Genomic DNA, 21,077 nt, shown 5'->3' on the forward strand with positions numbered 1-21,077 from the left:
ACCGATGAGAAGTGTTCAATATCTCTGTCTGTCTATCTATCTATCTATCTATCTATCTATCCATCTATCTATCTATCTATCTATCTATCTATCTATCTATCTATCTATCTATCTATCTATCTATCTATCTATCTATCACTTTGTGAAGTTTAGTGAATTTAGAGACCTGCCACATTCAATAAGGCGGACGCGTGTGACGTTTCCCGGCAACCAGTTAACTCTTTCAATGCATAGTTCATGTGAGTGGTATCTATGCTACAACGCCCTACCCGTGGAGAGGACCAATCAATGGCGAGGATTCAAATTTGGGCGTGGCTGTGCTGGCTGGATGGAGAGTTGAACAAGTCGAGAAAGATACGCGGAAAAGCTGACAGATGAGCAACAACGTCTTTTGAATTCACGTACAGTACTCTGAAACTATTTAGCACAGTTTGTATTTGTGAGGAAGAGTGAAGAAGTTGTAGCCATGCCGGTGAGAAGGGGCCATATGGCGCCCCAAAATACTTTCCTGGACACCATCATCCGAAAATTCGAGGGCCAGAGTAAGTGAAATATACCTACATTAATCCAACAATCTTCATTATGACGAAACATTATTTTATTATTTTTATTATTTAAGGATTTCATACCTAAAAGAACGATTGTAGCCTTACTATTTGTAAGCAGTACAGGTATATTTATATTTTATAAAGAAGAAAAGTTTTCAAAGGGCACAAAATGCTAATGTTGTTTGACGTGGAAAAACATTCTACAGTGCAAGGTTAGCATTTTCACCACTGTTTTAAATGTACACATATAATAAAATTACAGACGCCCTTACCTATTCACTATCTAGTATTGTATCTATATAGGTAATTCTAAATTGAATTCTTCACCAAACTCTCAATCTGTTTTCTGTCTAAAAATAAAAAATAAAAACTGGGTCTAATTTGAACAAGCTCGTAATTTAATCATCTATGAGTGTGTTGTTTGTATCCAGCATGATTTATTATGCATGTTGCACTTTTTGTTGTTGTTGTTTCTGTTGCTGTTGCTGTTTTAACCCCATAACATGTGTCAAAATTACTGTTTAACAGTAGTTTTTCTTATAATAATTCCAGTGAACAGTATAGAATGTGTAATGTTTCCGAATCAGGATGGTGCCTTGCCCTTTGTTTTACCAAGAATCCCACATTTTGACAGCATTTGGCCATTCTTGTGCACAAAGTCTGTGGTCCAATATTTGTGTACATCTAACACGACTTCAGGACTTATTCATTTTACTTTTAACCTGCACCTCCAGTTACTGTTGCATGTCCTACCTCAAGAATACAAAATACAGTTGCCATCTGTACATATTGCAGTACATTTGTCGCAGGGAATATAAAAGAAAAAAATAAGTAATACCTCATGGTAAATTGTGTCAAAGGCTTAATAAAGTCAATGAGTACTCCTGATACATATATGATTATTTGCTTGGTTGCTCTAAAATCATACTGAGTGTTGTTTATTTTTTGAGGATTGTTTTTCTTCCCGGCAGATATTATTTTTCAGTATATAGTTATATATATTGGAAAACTGGATAGCCAATTTCTGGCCTTAATAAGAAAAGTTATGTTCATACCTATTTTTACATTGCAAGGTGACTTTAAATTCTCCTATATCAGGGCTATCCTAACTACTAACTGGGGTGGGGGCGGTTATTGTGTACTTAATTGTAGGTCAAATCAACCAGCCCTAATGTTAGTTTGTGAACTATAGCATCACTGATGGTTTAAGTGTCACTTTTAAAAATAATAATATAGAATATAATTTTCTTTCTTTCTTTCCTTTTCTTTTGTGAGCATATAAAAGTTGAACATTTATCTTCACCGCTATTCCTTCCCTCACAGACCGAAAATTCATCATTGCCAATGCCCAGGTAGAGAACTGTGCCATCATCTTCTGCAATGACGCCTTCTGTGGGCTGTGTGGATACACCCGAGCAGAGGTGATGCAAAAGGCTTGCACCTGTAGCTTCTTGTATGGACCGCTGACCAAAAGACCAGCAGTGGCCCAGATGGCTAAAGCTCTCCTGGGAGCTGAGGAAAGAAAGGTGGAGATTACTCTCTATACCAAAGAAGGTACAGTTCTTTTGCATCTGTTCATCATCTAATCCTCAAATATGTAATGATTCTGCTACCAGTCAGTTAAGGGCATTCAACATCACACCAGTTTCTGGAGTAACACAGACTCACTGCCAGAAAATAAGTATGTCAACATCATCATAATAATAATAATAATAATCACAGTGTGGTCCAAAAACTCTTTAGCAGCAGGCTGAGCGGCTCTCCTGGTGGATTAGGAAAAGAAAAAAGAAAAATGATTCCCCCCGTCCCCCTCAGGAGAAATGTACAGGTCACCCTTCTAAAGGAGAGCCATATTACCAAGCGCCACATCCATTCTTCTCAGCACCTCTACTCACTCCTTCCACCTGGAAGATATATTGAGCAATAAGGTGCCTCCAGACTGAAAAACAGCTTGTGTTCAACAGCTGAGAACTGAACTCCCACCTGCCGCTCACCATTCATATTTTGTGCTATTTAATAGTAAAGATTTACATGTATTTAATCAACTTTCTTTAAAGATACTTTTTTTTTTAAATCATTTCTCTTTCTCGCCTCCGTTATTAAGGAGGTTTATTGTAACAGGTGTAGGGTTTGAGGAGCTCGGGTACTTAATTAATTGTTGAGGTCTCTGAATTTGAAGGCTGTGTGTTCAACTCAGACTGGGCCATCTGGAGGGGCGGGATCATTCCTGATGGGCCGCCCTATATTTTGTGAATCGGCAAGCAGGAGCCCACACATTCGTTTCAAAATCACGCAGGCAGTAAATAAAGAGCATCCATGTCATCTTATGTTGACCGTCTCATTGTGAATCAAGTGTAAGTCCAATCCACTTTACATTATAACTGCCTGACTGCCTGCCTTTGTTACTAAGGGTGTCACCAAGTTACAATAATTTAATATCAAAAGGAGCAAAACTTTAATCCATTAATAGAAACAATATAACTATATTAAACCTTGTCTGTACAAAAATAACACATAAAAGAGGCAAAACACAAGTGGGACTAGTAGTAACAGCAACAAAGCATGATGGGAAAGCCTCCTACGATTACTGTTGATCTCTTCAAGTTAGCGTCAGTCAGCTCAGTAGTGTGCACCAGAAGTGGTGAGAACACTTTTCAAAATAAGAGTACTAACAGGAAGTACAGTGTTAGCTGCATTAATTGTACGGGTTTAACTTCATTTGATAAGTGTGTCTTGTGAAGTGTAAAATGTCTTATCCCATTTAATGTACATTTGCTTATTGGTTTCTTTTTGTCCTTTTTTGGCCCATTTTATGTTCACATACTTGTTCAAATAAACAAAGAACACGCTCTTGTAAGAGCATTCAATTGTAAATTACATTTTTGATCAAATGCCATATGAATATCGTTGGAGGGAATGCTCATCTATTTTACATTGATACACAAACTTTCAAATTGTGTATGTGTATTAAAATGTGAACTAAAGTGGGCCGGTCTGAGCCCTGAAACTCCAGGGCTCGAAATGAGTCCCAGTCCGGCCCTGCTAACATCTCCAGTGCCGTCATTGGAAGAGTTGGTTATTTTATTTTATGGAAGCATATAACGTCGTCATTAATATTGTTTGATTAAAGTCAGAATTGCACTCTGAGTATCTGCGGGTTTAAAAGTACTTGCGAGACAGATAAAGACCAGTTGTAATATTTTGATATATTTTCAAAAATTAGATCGTCAGACTTATAAATAAAATACAGTTTGAATTCACAGCGTCGTAAAAACCAACCAACAAACAAAAAAACTCTTCTCAAATTCTTATTTTCATTTATTTACTTATTTATTGCCTTATTTTTTGCATAATTTGCCCACTTTAATGTTGAAGATCATCAAACAAATGAATATCAGACAAAGATCTTCCATGTAAATACAGTTTTTACAGTCAATGGAGATTTAATTTATTAAGGAAGGAAAAAAAATAAGATGATGTATCATCCAAGCCGGGCTCCATTTTGCAACAACACAATCTCGCAGATGGGACATGTGTCACGGTCTGATGAAACCAAAGCTGAACTATCTAGTAATGATTCTTAATTAAAGGTATGTGTGTCGCAAACACTGAATTTAGTGGTGGAGGAAACAGTGTTAGCACAAAACCTTTAGGCTTAAACAGTGGCACATGTACGCATCATATAAATCATGTGATCTCTATTCACGATAACATCCGTTTTACACATGAATAGAAATAATCTAGTCAAAAATAAAGAAACAGCAGTTTTGGTCACATAAAGGCACATGGACACAAAAGAGACGTCAATGCAGGCACAATTAATTGAAAGAGGTCAGTCCTTGTCAGGTATGTAGTAAATGCCACCTTACGGAACAAACATAAGTACAGCTAGAAATAATCTTGTCCAAAAAACAATCAACTGCACGCTCAGTCCCGCACGGGCACGCGTGCACACAATGTACGTGTCCTATAATTAATGGGGTTGCTCCTCTTAGCAGTTAGTCATGATAACTGCCGCCTTACAAAATAAAAATATACAGAGCCTCTAGAAACAATGCATTCAGAAAAGTACCCTGCTCAATGATGCACAGGCACATGTACACACAATGTACTATCATATAATTCATGTAATCGCTCATACCACAACCAACTAATGAGAACCACCACCTTTCGCAATCGAAAAATATATATAATGCAGCGTTGTACTGTCCTGTGTGTACTAGTACACCTAAACTGTCCAATGCCTGAATGCTTAAAGAACAATCAAAGTATACAAGCCAGGTAACAAACGGAGAAGGGTGCAATTCGGCCTTGTTTGGCATGGTTTAATTTGCGTAGTGTGTATAATTTGAAGGCAGCAAACCCCACAAAGGAGCAGAACTCGGAAATTTGTAAAGTCCATGTGAATTGTCCAAAATCTGGATAATAAGTTACATTGTATTGCAATAATAATAATAATAAAACATTGAAAATTGTTGCTTAAAAAGCTGCGATATTATGCGGGCACAAACGACGAACCAAGATAGCGGGACAATTATTTTGTTATCATTTTTTTGTAACGTTACGGCTTTATTTTACATTTGAATCTACATTACTGTTTCTATTTTGGGAGCCAATATTTGTGGCGTCCTGGAGGACATAGTGACCTTAGCATTTGCCAATGCTGTATTGCCTGTTAGGCAAGTTGACTCTCATTGCAGGGGCACACTGTACCAGAGATGGGGGACTCGAGTCATGTGACTTGGACTCGAGTTGCTGATTTTATGACTTGCGACTTGCTTGGGAAAAACTTCTGATAGACTTGACTTGACTTTGGTTTGGCATTCATGAGACTCGACTTGACTTTGACTTGAACTCAATGACTTGACAAGTCACTGATTATCATTATCTAGTTTGTGGTGAAACCGAGACAAAGACCAACATAAAAGATTTACACCTCAAGAATAAGAGACACAACTTCTACGATATTTACTTCCATCTGTCAGACGCAGGCAAGTTAGCAGTGTAAACTGTGACGCTAAGTTAGCTAGGTTAGCTTATAATCGCTTACCACCAATTGACAATTCCGAACATCCGGGCATTTCTGCTATTTCCACAATGCAACGCTTAATTTCCGCGGCGTATTGTATTGCTTTTGCCTCTGACTAGCATGCAAAGCAGGCATTTTGTTTTAGTATTCAACATTTTACCACATTTTCAAATCAAACGAATCTTCACAAATCAAATTACAACGATGCAAAGTCCAATGCTTTTCAATGAGCGAAGAGCATTGCTTGACCGAGGAAAAATGCTGCATTCGAAGAAATCAGATTTATCCCACTCTGATTGTGTCAGTTCCGCCCTCAAAGCGTTCGAGGCAAATGTTAAATACAAGACATATGTCCACGTGACACGGCGTGATTTGAAATGAGTGTGTTAACCAGAACAACAAACAATTTATCGGAATCAGCCTCAAACGCTTTGAGGGTGGAACTGAGACCGCCATTTTGATTTGTGACGTCATTTCGGAATTGTCAATAGCTGATCAAATATATACTGAACTTCACGTCAGTTGTGCATTATAGTGAGAAGACAAGGAAGTGATAGATTAGATTTAATGGAAACTGTTATCTTGACGCGCTACCATTAAAAAAGTGATTACATTTTAAGCATAGAAACGAGTTGCTTTTCTGGATGTTATTCTATTCACCATATTTGACGTAACTAAAACTGCACACATAAACTGTATAATGTCAACATTTAGCATTAGAGTAACAGTGTTAGGTACATTTGAAGTTGTGAAAAATTCATGCAAACTAAATCATTCTTCTAAATAATTGAAGTATACATACATTCATTTGTAATACTCCTAAATTATTTGATTTTTCAGAGATGTGAATGTTAGAGATGTAAAGGATTTCGAGCTATAAATGTACTTTTGTTGTGTTATGGCCAGCAATTGTGTCAACAATTGTGACTGACTGAGCAAGATTGTATGACTTGACTTACAACTTAAACTACGTAATGACTCAACTTGCATGATATTTTTAGTGGCTTATTTCAAATCCAATGTGGTGTAGGCAAAGACAAAAAAAAAACACTTAAGTTACAGTATAAAAAGTTACTGAGTTACTAGTAGAAGCACTTCAGAGGCACTTTTAAATATTGACAAGACAATCTTAAATGCATGACCGTGAGGAAGAATTATTCTATGCAGTTCTCCATATAGATCCCACTATTCCTCAGTCTCACAAACTGCAACAGAATATTAAACATGCTATTAACATTCAATCCGCCATTTTAGGATCTCCTGACATTCACCTTTTGTTATTGCCTGTTTTTATTTTTTTCCTCCAACAATTGCCACATTTATTACTTGTGCCAGGAGACGAGGCAGAGGGTAAATACATATTGTATGACTGTGCAGACTTATTACAGATCCAGTAAATGTGGCAGTGGCTGACACAGTACTTTTGATAGCAACTTCTGCTTCATTCATTATTATGTTTTGTTCTAGGACCTTAATTGCAATGACCGTGGCTATTATTATTATTACTATTATTATTATTATTTGCCAGTATCAGACAATTGGATTCAAGAACAGTAAATCGATACAATAACTTTTTTCAAACTTAATTTTTACCCAAGAGATTTGTGCTGTTCGAACATTTTTTTAAATTACGTAGCGTGAGGCCCATGAGCCCACTCGACATATTAATTACAATATATACACTACAAGTGCAAATTTTGATGGTGAATAATACATGCAAGTTGATTGAATAGCATACCTTGTTAACAATACTAAAAAAAACGGTATCTGCAAATGGACCAAACACCTCTGCATCAATTTGAAACTTCATCTAGCAACACAGACCAGTAAAGTAAATAATGAAGTGTCGTAAATTAATTAATAATATAGTTTTAGGAAGCGAAATACTTAACTAAAACATGGTCATAGCAGCCTGTGCTTTCTTTGTTGACTTTCACCCCTTTGTTTATTTATTTATTTAGACTTGCTCAGACAATAAAAGATACACACAAGCCCACTCTAAAGACTGGTGTGAATTTGAAACACTGTGTACTGTATACAGTGCATGGGAATCAAGGAGAGGTTAAAGGGGAACTTCTTCTACCTGCCTTAATTAGAGACGTGAGGTCACTGACAATTTGAGAGGATTAGCTTCATACAAAAGGTTATTGTTGCTTTGCTGCAATTAGCCAAGAAAATATCCAGTGAACGAGGATTGATTTGTCATTTTTCAGGTTTGCTATTTACCTTTATTATGTATCTAAAACTGCCATCTACAGTACAACAACATCCAACATACAGTATGCTAAATGGAATGCTTTAATGTATTTATATCTGTAATACCAAAAATATATCACAAGTCAAAAAAGTTAATTCGTGCCTGTGATTTATTTAAAATGTGACTGTAAAAAGAGGGTGAAGAAATCCAAGACGAGGTCCCATTTGAGAATATCCAAGTGCCGTGGCTCGCTATCCATATCCAACCACATTCAGGATCTCCAACCTTTTGAATAAGGCAGCATGGCAACCATGGTAACCAAATCAATCACTGTGTATAGTGGGTTTAATAAACAAAATATGCTCAGTCAAAACCAGAAAGGAGACGGGATGCGAGACGGCAATCGATTAAAACCAAGGAACAAGAAGAACAAGAACTGGCATTTTCCTGCTATACCTGGCGGCAAAGTGGAGTTGATTGCCAATAGCTCCAAAGTGTGCACCTCCTTGTTTACCATCCATCTTAAAAGAGATTGCCAATTAGCATCCAGGTGTTACTCTACTCTCCATACTGCCTAGAGGGGACAAGAAAAAAATGCCGACATATCAAACTGACAGGGAAAACAAAACAAAGCTCGGAGTGATTCACAACAATAACGTGTTCAAAAACATTCATAACAGGAATTTAGCAATAACGTCCTCTTGGCATCTGGTAATTTATTGCTTTTCACCATTAGTTTACTTCCTCTGGGTTTTGGGCTCTCATGTTATACGGCTTAATTGTTTTTACCGGTAATTGGGTTTCTTTAATCACTAAACAACACCAAATAAAACAAACAATAATCACTTCGTAAATAGTCATCAGAAAAAAATATTTTGCAAGGCACTTTAATGCTAAATAATTTTTAGCAGCTTATCTGATTGAATATGAATATAATATTTGAATTTTAATGTGGTAAAATGCTACACATGATCTCATGATCTCACTAACATGACAGTGGACGGGGGGAGTGGGGGGGGGGGGGTAGCCTGTGTATGTGAGAGGGAGGTGGAGTGTGAAACTGAGATAATCTTTTTGGACCATTCATTAATCTTTAATCCTTTCAGATAAATCTTGGGCCATATTATACTTATGCAGTATTGTAATGAAAAATATTATCCTTTTGCCCTTCCAAGAGTGGCAACGACCTCACAAACTGACATTAAAGGAATTTTATTAATAAAGGGGATATGGAAATAAATAAGACATCAGATTAACTGCAATTGATAACCTTTGACAATCTGTTCAGTAATATGCTGGTCTCACGGGATGATTGGATGTTGATGAGAAGAAATACTCACTTTTATTTCAATGAAGTTGAGATGTTGTTCAATAAAAGAAAAAAAACAATGCGCTTCAAGAAAGTATTAGTTCAATACACTTAACTGTATACTGTTTGAAATTGAAAGGAAGTTCTCAACGATACTGCTTTGGGGTAGCATCTTCCACAAACAAGCATTTACGGCAATGCTGGAGGAGCATGGATGTAAACAACATTGCGCATTACACTATATTACAATGTACACAAAAACAGTATACATTCCTTTCAAATTAATTGTACTACAAGATATTTTGAATTGTATTTTTACTCTGCTTAGTTGTGTATTTTATTTTATATTCAATCAATGCAATTGTTTTTCGTTTTTAAAATATGTCAAAATCAATAATTATATTTACTGATTATGAATGACTTATTAGCCTTATATTGTGATACATTTTTCAGCCAAAATCACCCTAAATTATGCACATAAAATGATTTACAAATCCTTTTGAATTTGATGCCTGCAACACTTTCTAAACAAGCTGGGACAAACACTGAGAAATACAGTTTGTAACATTCCACAGGTGAGCAGGTTAGTTGGAAACAAGTGGAAAAGGAGAATAAAAGGCTCATTTAATCACAAGCAAAGGTGTGGCAAAGTTCACCATTTTGTGAACAACTGTGCGACAAAAAAAAAAGAGCCAACTTCTCTCAGCCCAAGCTCTTTTGAGATGGACTGACGCAAAGTGGAAAAATGTGCTGTGGTCTGACGAGTCCACATTTCAAACAGTTTTTGGAAATCATGGCTGTCTTGTCCTCGGTGCCAAAGAGAAAAAGGACCTTCGGATTGTCAGCGTAAAGCATCTATGATCGTATTGGGGGTGTTTTAGTGCTGATGGTTTGGGTAACCTGCACATCTGTGAATGCACCATTAATGCTTACGAATGTTACTTGAAACATTGCCTGTACTCTACTTAATAAAGGTCTAGTGATGACAACTGCCCTGTAACACTGTTAGAAAAAAACATCTCATATCATCCTTTGAGGCTTACCAAATTGAACTCTCACAGGCATGCGCAAGATTTGTTGAAGTCTTATTGTACATAATAGTTCCATCATGTGCCATGTCTGTCACATTGCCCACAGCCTACATAATGCCGATTTAGATTCGGGTTTGGCTGACTAACAGTTTCAATATCAGTTATTTACGCGTATGGGTGGGTGGGGGCGGATTACAGGTCTGACAAGAAGTCGACCTTGAGGTTGAGTCATTGTGGTATCATTATGAGGGGAAGTAAGATTGCATGTAGCTACCCTAATCCATTGTGCAGACATAATGCGACCACCCCTCTCTTAATGTCCTTCACACATTTACGAAACACACACACGCGCAAACACTCTCACATAGTGGCACCGTTTGGTAATTTCATGCTGACTTACGCTAACTGTAACCGTAAACACTTCTTTCAGTATTCAAGGCCCTTAGGGAAGCACACCATTTTACCAACAACATTCTTAGTTCTTCTAATTCTAAATTTGATAGATAAAGGATTAGGCCCATTTGGGTGGTGAGCCATGAGCCATGCTGTTGTGGCCCTGCCAGAACCGGCACTGGCCTAGTATATTTAGGATATAATATGCTCACAATGATGAATTTAAGTGGGTATTTAATTTAACATTAAATATTTTTTTAAAGCAAGTACGTATTGATTTCAATTTACTGTGTTTATTTATGAAATGTGTTAATGGCCCAGTCGGACCAGTGTCAGTGTCCTCACAAAAGTCAATTTATTTTAATGTCTTAGACATGATGTGTATTGTGTTTCATGTAAAAGTCCAAAAAATACGACCAATGTCCATTAAAAAGAAAAAAAATTTTTTTTAGTACTCACTATAGCAACCACTCTATAGGAAGATGGTTTACTCCAGATCACGGCATGCTCTGTATCAAAATGATTTGCCTTCACCCAGGAATTAGTAGAATTATAGTAATATAATTACAGTATGTTTGTTGTAAAGATGCAATCCATTCATATTTCACTGTGGCTCAACATTCAAATCAACTTCATCAATCTCATTTAATGGTTTAGTCAGAGACTTTACTGAACTGTGTTATTCTTGTCTTTCATGAATGTGGGAATAAAATTGCATTAAAATGTACAAAATGGTCAAATTGGTCTTGCCTGGCCTCAAGCTCAGCACCCCTCAACCTAGCTAAAGGCATATTGTTCTGTATGCAAAGGACGACATGACGTTGTGTGGCTTTGCTGTCGAAGTGTGCCATCTAGCGGCGAAACTAGGAACGACTACCCTGTGACAAACATGTTCTGAATAAATAATGTAATGTTGTATGGAATATATTACCTAAGTATCTATATATTCTATTTTATATAGCGTATCACAATCAGCAGTAACTTAGAAGCCCTTTAGAACACTATCTCCTTGTTTAGTTTTAGATGTAGTTCCCAGAATCTGAAAAGTCAGAATTGGAGGCAAAGCCAGATGTATAAGAACTAAATTGAACAGAACCAGTCTTGACGCAATCCAAATAAAATCTCACTGGCATTGAAAGAACACTGACACTTGTGTACCCCTATATTTCTGCAGGAGTGTGTTTTCACTGTCTGATAGACGTGGTCCCTGTCAAGAATGAAGATGGTCGGGTCATCATGTTTATTCTTAATTTTGAGCTTCCAGCGGACATCCGACCCACTGACAGCTCTCCAGCCAGAGAGCTTAGCAGTGTACTGCAAATTCCCTGGCTGACTTTGGGTAAGAAACAGGAATTTAACACTGTAATAGTCAAGTGCAACACCTTGAAACAATAAAAGTAATGCATGCTTTGCTTTGATGGTTTGCTTCCGAAATGATTCAAACTAAAATGTAATGGATTGCTGCGCGGCTGTGTCCCTAGACAGGAAGTCAGAAGCCATGAACTACTATTACTACAAAAACAGCATAAAGGTTATGGGGAGTTAATTGTACACAGACATTTCACAATTTATTCTGAAATGTAAAAAATATATATATATATTGGGAAGGAAAACAGTTGCAAATGTATTTTTTCTGGAAGGCCTTCCAAACATCATTTGTCTTTGTGTTCATGAAGCTCGACGGCAGCGTCTCCGCGTCCTCCTTCGCTCCTTCAGACCGACTATGGGTGTCTTATCACAGGACCCGGACCTCAGTGCCCCACATGCTGACCTTCCTCCCCTGGGACACGAGTCGGTGGCCCTGGAAAAACTGTTGTCCCTCCCCGAGAGACAGCAGCTTCAGGAGGCCGGAGCCGAGCTACTGCTGTGGGACAATGAAGTGGTGGAAGACGACACCGGCGCTTTTGTGACTGTCGCGGAGCAAAGTGAGGGGGACAGAAAGATGAGAGATGGTGATCTTTTTGGCTTGAAATGGGAAATGAGAGCAGAGGGAGAGAGAAGAAAGAGGAACTTGCATGCATTCCCCCATACTGCAGCCTCAGCACCACCAACTCTGACTGACCCGCCCCTGGCCTCCTCATGTGCTATGACAAGGTAATATTTGTTATTATTTACTTTTCATATTTTTTCTTTCATTGTATTTTGTTTTCTTGTATATGCCTTATTAGATAATGAGTTTGTTTCATTGAATATTACCTGTGTACTCTTCTTAACACTTAACACATTTCTAACCATTTCCTGCCATTAAAAGGACAGTTGAAAATTTGTTTCACAAATTATCTATAATAATAATGATTCTTGGGGACCCAGTGACTTCATGTTGTTGACCCTTGTTCTATCTCTGTCACCTCCAACCTGCCACATCATTTTATGTGGCCCAACATTTCTTGGTAAAATCTTTACAATTGCTTCACTTCTACTAGTTACAATGAGATATTGCAATCTTTCCAAACTATTTTAGTTGACTATTGATTTGAAAACAAGTCATCTATCAATTTGTGTGTAATAATATGATGAGGTGTTACTAGGGGTGTCAGTTGGTTATTTATTTATTTATTTATTTTTTAATCATAATTAATTGCATGACTTCAATAGTTAACTCACAATTAATCAAATTTTTTATATCTCTTCTAAATGAACAATAAAATGTAGAATAAAATATTTACATTATAAGTTGTCATGCTCTTGTTAACATAAAAGTGGGAAAAAAATGTTAAACTAAGAGAAATATCGCTTCATCTTTTAGTCATTGATACAGTAACTCCATAATAATTCATAAAATTGAGTTAAAATGGGAAAAGGTGTACAGTACTGTACTGTACTGTAGAAAACGAGTGCGCTATTGATTTGCGTTGAGGTCATTTTTTTGCCACTAGATGGCATAATTGCATTTGTAAGTCATTGGTGACAGCTCAGTGCATTTTTCTTTTCATTTTAAGAGCTATCTAATCTTTACTCGCGACTGCCACCTCTGGCCCAAAGCGTAACTGCAACATCTGTGTCAGGCTCGTTCATGGTGCGCGTGCGAGTACGTGCACGATCTTAAAGCGAGAGCCACAGTGGACAAACGAAGACATGACTTCAAATGAGGTCAGAAAAACTCCGCCCCTCCCCTCCCCTCCCCAAAGAAACTGTGGAGTGTGTATGAGGGTTCGCACACTCTACAATAAAGGGAAGATAAAAGCTCATAGGTGCAGTCAGAGTAAAACAGTCAGGGCTCTTCGGACTCATCTGGGCATTGGTGAAGCATGCATAATGTAGAAAAAGCTTTAATATTACCTTTTTAAACTGCACAATGCGCCTTTAACATTGAGTAACTTCTGAAATTCTGCACAAAACTGTGAAATACAACTTGACCCCAGTCTCTACAAATATAGGCATTATTATTACATTTATTACTGCTCATTTTTGACGTGGACTTGTCTGCTGCGTTGCGACTGGAATTCCCCCATTACAGGCTTTCCAAGTAAGGGGCCGTCATTAAAAAATTTGTGGTGTTAAAGGAACTTAAAATTAACTCAGAATTAACACACTAATTTTGACACCCCTACTTTTTACATTTACTGAACAATATGTTATAATGCAGGGAAACCAGAACTAAAATGTCATTTCAATTTATTTGATTCCACAGGTTAAATAGCAGCTGTGGGAGTTTAAAACTTTCAACTTCACTGGATGATATGAAGCGTGGCCAAAGTTACTGGGAAAAGGGAATACAGTTTCGACACAGCTTTTCTGGTAATTTCGGTTTTTCTGGTTATTATTGCTCTTCTGAGTTAATCACTTTTGCAAATAGCCACAAGAGGCCACTGCAAGCCTATTTTTCAAATGTCCATGCATGGTTCAAGACACTAAGGCTCGAACTGCAGTAAGTTCTTGAGTGTTAAAAACAAATTAAATCAACCAATCAATTATTTGAAACATATTGTTAATAAGGATGATCATGGTCATATTCTTTTTAGTTAGCATTGTATTTTATATCAATTTAAGCCCTATATTGTGTGGATCTTCTCAGAAGGTGCCGGAGGCCAGCTCAATATGGTTAAAATGACTAAATCGTCTACAGACATCAGGTGGTTGTTTAGTATGTCACCAATCCTTCCTCCAGTATCACATGCAGTTATCCACAGACAACAATGGTAAAACATAGCCAAATCATCATTATTTGTTATCATATCAATTAGTTATCAGTTATTTGCATCCTTTTTACAAACGCAGGAAATAGAGTCCCAGGTCTCATTAATAATAGTATAACTATCATTTAGAAGCATTACTTGCTAGAAAGAATCAATCAATTGTCTAAACAATACTGAAATAAATGATAGGCAAATAGAGAGCTGGCATTGGTTACATCAGCATTCATATCACCGACAACACATATGGAAGTCGAAGGATTGTCTTGAATAAAAGCCAAAAGCCAAAATCTATTTAGCTACTCATGCTCATTTTGTGTATTCATATGGCGTTTAGACATTCTGAATTTGTAGCGTCTTATTACAACACAGCTTGATCCTGTTAGCCCAGTTAACTCGTGATCTTATACATTAAACCAACTGGTCAAATTTGTTATTCAACATTGTGGCTATTCCAGGCATGTCTCCTGGATACACACTGTCACTTCTGTCCATCACAACCATCAATGTGTCCACTACGACACATTTTAGATCTTTGAGTTCTTCTTATTTAAAAAAGGGAGCAAAAGCAAAAGTGTTGCATTTATATTTTTGTTGAAGGTATTTTTTTGCTTAAAACTGCTCAATTAATTGTTTACTCCGTTTCACCCCCCCCCCCCCTATTTTTTTTGTTTTTGTTTTTTTACCAATAGCCACCAATAGAAAGAGCAGTGCACCTGCTGGGACGTCAGACACTGATACAGGTTATAGGACCATCAGTCAGGTAATGAAATAAGACTTATAGAGAACAGCAGCATATGTCATGTTTATTTGTGGGTTATTAAAATATTAAAGTAGTATATCAAAGTATTGATGCAACAATGCTGCCAACTAAATAGAGTGTATATAGTTACAAGTCTGCTGCTTGTCTGCATCCTGACGTCAGACTAAATTTACTAATTTTCTCAGAATAATAATATAAATAATATAAAAGTCTCTTCTTGTATTGACTGCATTTGTTAAAAAATGTCAAATTGAGTTTATTTATTTTTTATCTTTTCATAATTTGTGCATATACAGCTGATGCCCCACAGTTTGCTGGACACGAAAGCAGATGCTTTTATGACACTTCCTCCAGGAGAAATCCTACCTCCATGCAAGCTGATGGGCAGAACCCACCATGTCACTGAGAAAGTAACTCAGGTTAGTATAGAAAGGACTTTTCCACTCTTGATCTTGATGCAACACCTCAAATATCAATCGATCCAGCAATTTTGACTGTCATCACAGTGCCATTTGTGTTACATAGTAAGAGCGTAAAAAAGAATTGAAAGATTTTACGGTCAGCATGGACCAAATCTGAGACCATGGTCCTGAATCAATCTCAGTGTTATTTTTTTTTTATGATTTATTTTGTATAATCTATATTCAACATCCATTGTGTGTGCATGGACAAGAATATTTGCTGTGTGATTTGCTGCCGAAATGTTCGGCAATTTCCACTTTTTTTTTTTGTGTCAGTTGTATCACTGTCCTTGCCTCACTAAATGCATTGTGTGTGAAGTTCCCACCATGTTAGACCAATATCGTTATCTATTCAGCATCCAAACAGATAACACGGCCTGAGATGTACCCACTTCAGAGAGAAAGTCAGAGAAAATGACAGAAACTGTGAAGAGTGGCAAGAATGAGAAAATAAGCAGCGGAGGAGCATGGGTTTACAGAGGTGTGTTATTTATGGAAAGCTGAAATCAATCAAGTCCTCCACGCGGACCCTGGAGATCAGGGAAAGAAGAGAGCTGGGAGTGGAGGAATGATGAATGAAGGGGATAGAACATATGGAGAGCTAGAGATACTGTGACTCACTATCACCTCTTGAGGAGCAATGAGAAGACACCACTTATGCAAAGGTATTGCTATGAACAGTGGAAAGGAAGTGCGAAACCGAAAAGTGGATGAAACTGCATGCTAATTATTGTTTATGATTATTATAATGCTAATAATGCCGTTATTGATTTAATATTATTTGTGACAATCTCCCTCAGGCTCAGGGTAAACGTGTTAGTGTGTGTAATAACATACACATGTAAGTTGGGCTTACATTATCAAACATTGATAGGTGTTCATTTTTTTGGGTGAAAATATTCATTCTTAACCAAGCAGTTTGTTTTCCTGCTTTAGAATGCTGTGAGTAGGTAATGGGACAGCAGACAAAAGGGGGAGGGGAATGAGACGGTGGTGAGAGAGGGCGTTTGTATTCATCTGTAGACTGAGGGGATTGTGAGAAACACTAAAACAAGCCAGGAGAATGCTTGCTTACAAAAATAGTGATGACTGCAATGGGAGAAAAACAAAGACCGTATTTGTCCGCATTTTTACCTTCATCTTTCAAGAAACTTTAAGAGGATAACAAATGAGGATTCTGGTCGCTTTTGATTCATCAAGGAGCAAAAATAAGGACCAAAGATTTATCTTCATGACTCCGACGTTGTAGTGTTTTTGTGGACCTATTGGAGGAGCACTCAAGGCAGCATGAAAATACGTTTTACAAGTTTCGCTCGAAACAATCCGATCTTTATGGAATTTTCTTTTTAGTTCAAAAGGGAAACAACTCCTAAAACTACTATGCTTGACTTGAATGATGCAGTGAATGTAAAGAGGAACAGACTGGCACTGATGATAATGACGAAAAAAAGTCAAAAGAAATTGAAAAGGGAATTAAAAATGAAGCCACATTGACATGCATCTGGAAAAGTGTGAGCTGTGAAGCCTCAACATCTGTCGCCGGAGAGAAGACGACTGCAGACATTGAGAAGAGGACGGGCAGATTGAAAGGTTCTTTCGGCTGCTGCCATGTCATCAGCCAGTGTCAGGGAGAATCGTCTATCTCAGGACGGCATGTCAACTTTGGGAACTGAACGCAGAAACACGAGGGTCAAAAGAGCTGTCCGCATATCTTCTATAGTTGCTCATGAGGTAAGCAATGTCTCTACTAATTTGGTCTCTTATAGATCATTGTTGAGCTGACAAACATGTTAATTGCAATGCAATTGGTTAGCAATGTAGTAGTTCACATGGATGACCCCCCCCCCCTTTTTTTTTTTAAATATACAACAGGTAAACTTGTCACCAACTAAGATAAGGACAAGAAAACAGCTTTTAATAAGCATTATACTAAAACACTGTTTGATCACATTTAGAAATACTCAAGCTTTGACCTACATTCTGTATTCATATTGCTGTGTGTACAATTTAATCTGACCTTTGTTTGTCCTTGATCTTTGAGTGCCACTGATGTATAGCACACCTCACACCCCCTCACCCACCACCTTTGCTGGGGACGCTGATGTCAGATCTCAGTGGAATTAGGAGCCACTAATGATTAATTGCACTGTTCACAGCTCCAGCCCCAAGGTCCATCCATGTATGTATATTTATGTTTGAATCCCACAATAGCACAACATGGCCCAGTTTTACTTGGTGTGGATGTGTACGTATTCATCTATAATACCTAATGAGGGGTCTCTTTTTTTGTGTGTGTGTGTGTGTGTGTGTGTGTGTGTGTGTGTGTTTGCCTTTGTGTATTATGAGGACATGTCACCTGAATACACGCAACACTGCGAGGACATTTTGAATTATGAGGACACAGCCCATGTCCTCATAATTCATTCAATGCAGAAGTGCTTCTAGGGCTGTAGAAGGCTTAAATCCAAAGTTTTAGCCAATGTCCTTGTAAACCATAATTACATGAATTTGTGTATTTTTGTGTATTTGATGACGCCCCCTGTAGGAAGGTCCTCGTAATGCACCACTTCATGAATTATTCACACCAGTGTATATTTCACAGCATTTGATTGGCTGACCGTCACCTGTCCCCACAATTACGCACATGTCCCCATAATTCCGTTTTTTCTCAAAATGCTGTGTATTGTGAATGTTTGTCTGTAGACGCAGAGCCTTTTTTTTTTTTGCAGCCACCAATTCCTAAGTAGATAAATTAAATAATGAAATACACTATGACATTTAATTATATATTTCAGCATTTAATTCTTGCAGTGGTTGTTTATTTGAAAATATACAATGGTTAACAGCTGTTTATCACATCACTTTGAACAGCTGGAGGCAGAGACAGAGAAACTGTCAGTGCCGTATATTGATTCATCATTTAACATCCCACCCTGCCTTTACAATGTAACATCTTTCTGTACACCAGTGGCCAAATGTTTTGAGAATGACATTGATTTTCTAAAAATCTCCAGTGCTGACTTATTATTATTGTTTTTTTATGATGGCAATTTGCATGTACTCCAGAATGTTATAGTGATTAGATGAATTGCAAAGTCCCTATTTGCCATGAAAATTAAAGTAATTTCCTTTAGTGACCTTACAAACTTTAAGTGAAGAAGGCTTCAGGGCACCCAAGAAAATCCAGCAAATGCCAGGACTATCTCCCAAAGTTGATTCAGCTGCGGGATAAGGACATCACCACCAGTGTAGAGCTTGCTCAGGAATGGCAGTAAGCAGGTATGAGTGCATCTACACCCATGGTGAGGGAGTAAGACTTTTGGAGGATGGCCTGGTGTGACCAGTGAAAAGGGGATTCCATAAATACAGACCAAAATAAGAAAAAAAGAGTTGAAGTTATTTTCTCTGATTAACCCCCTTTCCAAATGTTTGGGGCATCCGGAAAAATGCTTGTCTGGAGAAGAAAAGGTGAGCGCTACCATCAGTCCTGCTTCATGCCAAAAGGAAAGCATCATGTGACCATTCATTTGCAGGGTTGCTTCTCAGCCAAGGAATTGGGCTCGCTCACAATTTTGCCAAAAAACACATGCATCCATTACTAAAGTATAGTACTAAAACATCCTCGGACAGCAACTGTATGACAGCAGCAAGGTTATTTTATTTACTAAAGCAAAAAAACATTTTCGTTAATGAAAAAAAAAACCTTTTTAAAAAACTGAAACTGAAATCACATTTTATGATTACAAAATGATCTATAATTCTAGCAATAATATCCTTTGTTTTCGTCTGTGGTAATTCATTTAATATATGAGCCTTTGGGGTTCATTTTAAATGTGATCTATTTTTTTTTATTGACACTGTAAATCATAGAACAATAGCCACTCTTATCAACAAAGTTCATAATCCAACGACTGAACCAATTTGTTGATTTGAACGAGATTTATTATATTGCCCTGAGTACGGAAGTGACGTCATCTAGCAGCCCCGATAGAGAACCGCCCCCGGCTCTATTTACTTCACGAGATGTGATGGCGTGTAGCTGTGCTAATGAGGTAGGTTTGAAGCTCGAATTTTTCCTGTTGTTGTTGGTCGCTTGTGTACATTGCTCCCTCTTTCGCGAAAATGATTTATAATGCAAGTCCAGTGTAAGTGCAGCTAAGCTTACGTTAGCATACCTAACCATCTGTTGATTATGATGGATGCAGCTAATTATTTAGAATTGCTACGCTTCTGTTAGCGACGGTTAGCATAGCAGAGCTAACCGTCTGTTGAGTAAGATGAATGCTAATTGCAATTTTTAAGAGGAAATCAATAACAGGCTGGTTTTTGATGTGAAAATATACAATGGCTTAGTATTACCAGTACAGTATAAATGAAGTATTGGTAAATTGCTGCATTTGTGTTTACTTAAATTTGTTCTTTCAATAGAAATATTTCAGTAAAGTCTGTTAGTGTTCATTACATTTAATTTATGCAAATATTTAGCAGAGCTGTGCTATCCACTGTATTTTATTTTCGTTGGCACATTTACTGCACACTGCACAGGCTATTATGGTACACTGAAAGTCAACTTCAAGACATTTGCACCAAGTTACCTATCAAACTGATTGAAACTCATTTTTTTCTATAGCTTTAGATCATTATCTTCAGTGAGACATGTCAGTCATGAGGCCACAGAGGGCAAAAGTTAAACCCAAAGAAGAGGTAGCATACTTTTCATCCTTAGGTAAAGACAAGAATGGCTTCACCATAAAATATATTAATTAATTCAAAGGTGAGTATTGGTAAAATATTCTTTAGTATGGGTCTAGTTTTCATTATTGTTATAATGAAATATTTCTGTTGTATCCTTTTTTCTTTGTAAGGTCGAGGAGTGTTCAGTTCCTGCTCCTTTCAGAAGAGAGACTTTCCTACTGAATATCGAGGAGAAGTTCTAAGCAAACAGGAACGTGAAAACAGGCTGAGAGTGTATCATGATGCCCGGAAGGTTTTCATGTTTGAATTTCGCTACAATGGAAAAACACTATGGTATGTTTATATGGTGTGTTGTCACACTTAATTTTGTTTTTTTGGGGGGATATCGTGCAAGGTTTGACAAAACATAAAAGATTAATTAAAACTCAAAAGCAAAAGTACATTCTTTTCTCAATATAATTTTTTTATTTTTTTATTTCATTTTTTACAATATTGTGACTTGTTTTTTTATTTTACTT

At 37.3% G+C, this 21,077-nt stretch overlaps 1 protein-coding gene and 1 long non-coding RNA gene across 8 annotated transcripts in view; both read left to right on the top strand.

Annotated features, from left to right (window-relative positions):
- The first annotated feature begins 336 nt into the window (after window positions 1–336).
- LOC147181789 (voltage-gated inwardly rectifying potassium channel KCNH2-like) overlaps window positions 337–21,077 on the top strand; it is a 44,661-nt gene continuing 23,920 nt past the window's right edge. For all 7 annotated transcript variants that reach the window (XM_086093913.1, XM_086093925.1, XM_086093917.1 and 4 more), the window contains exons 1-7: window positions 337–542; window positions 1,872–2,102; window positions 11,682–11,846; window positions 12,184–12,601; window positions 14,139–14,245; window positions 15,333–15,403; window positions 15,700–15,822. In XM_086093913.1, the coding sequence (XP_085950039.1) occupies window positions 467–542; window positions 1,872–2,102; window positions 11,682–11,846; window positions 12,184–12,601; window positions 14,139–14,245; window positions 15,333–15,403; window positions 15,700–15,822 (1,191 nt within the window). In that variant the 5' untranslated portion in view covers window positions 337–466. The remainder of the gene's footprint in view (window positions 543–1,871; window positions 2,103–11,681; window positions 11,847–12,183; window positions 12,602–14,138; window positions 14,246–15,332; window positions 15,404–15,699; window positions 15,823–21,077) is intronic.
- Window positions 18,215–21,077, top strand: part of LOC147181790 (uncharacterized) — a 4,266-nt gene continuing 1,403 nt past the window's right edge. The window contains exons 1-2 of the long non-coding RNA XR_015097008.1: window positions 18,215–20,638; window positions 20,730–20,892. This is a non-coding gene — a long non-coding RNA (uncharacterized LOC147181790). The remainder of the gene's footprint in view (window positions 20,639–20,729; window positions 20,893–21,077) is intronic.

Source organism: Leptonotus elevatus, chromosome 1 (assembly GCF_054856555.1).
Source record: "Leptonotus elevatus isolate MCC_2025b chromosome 1, RoL_Lele_1.0, whole genome shotgun sequence".
NCBI classification, from domain to species: Eukaryota; Metazoa; Chordata; class Actinopteri; order Syngnathiformes; family Syngnathidae; genus Leptonotus; species Leptonotus elevatus.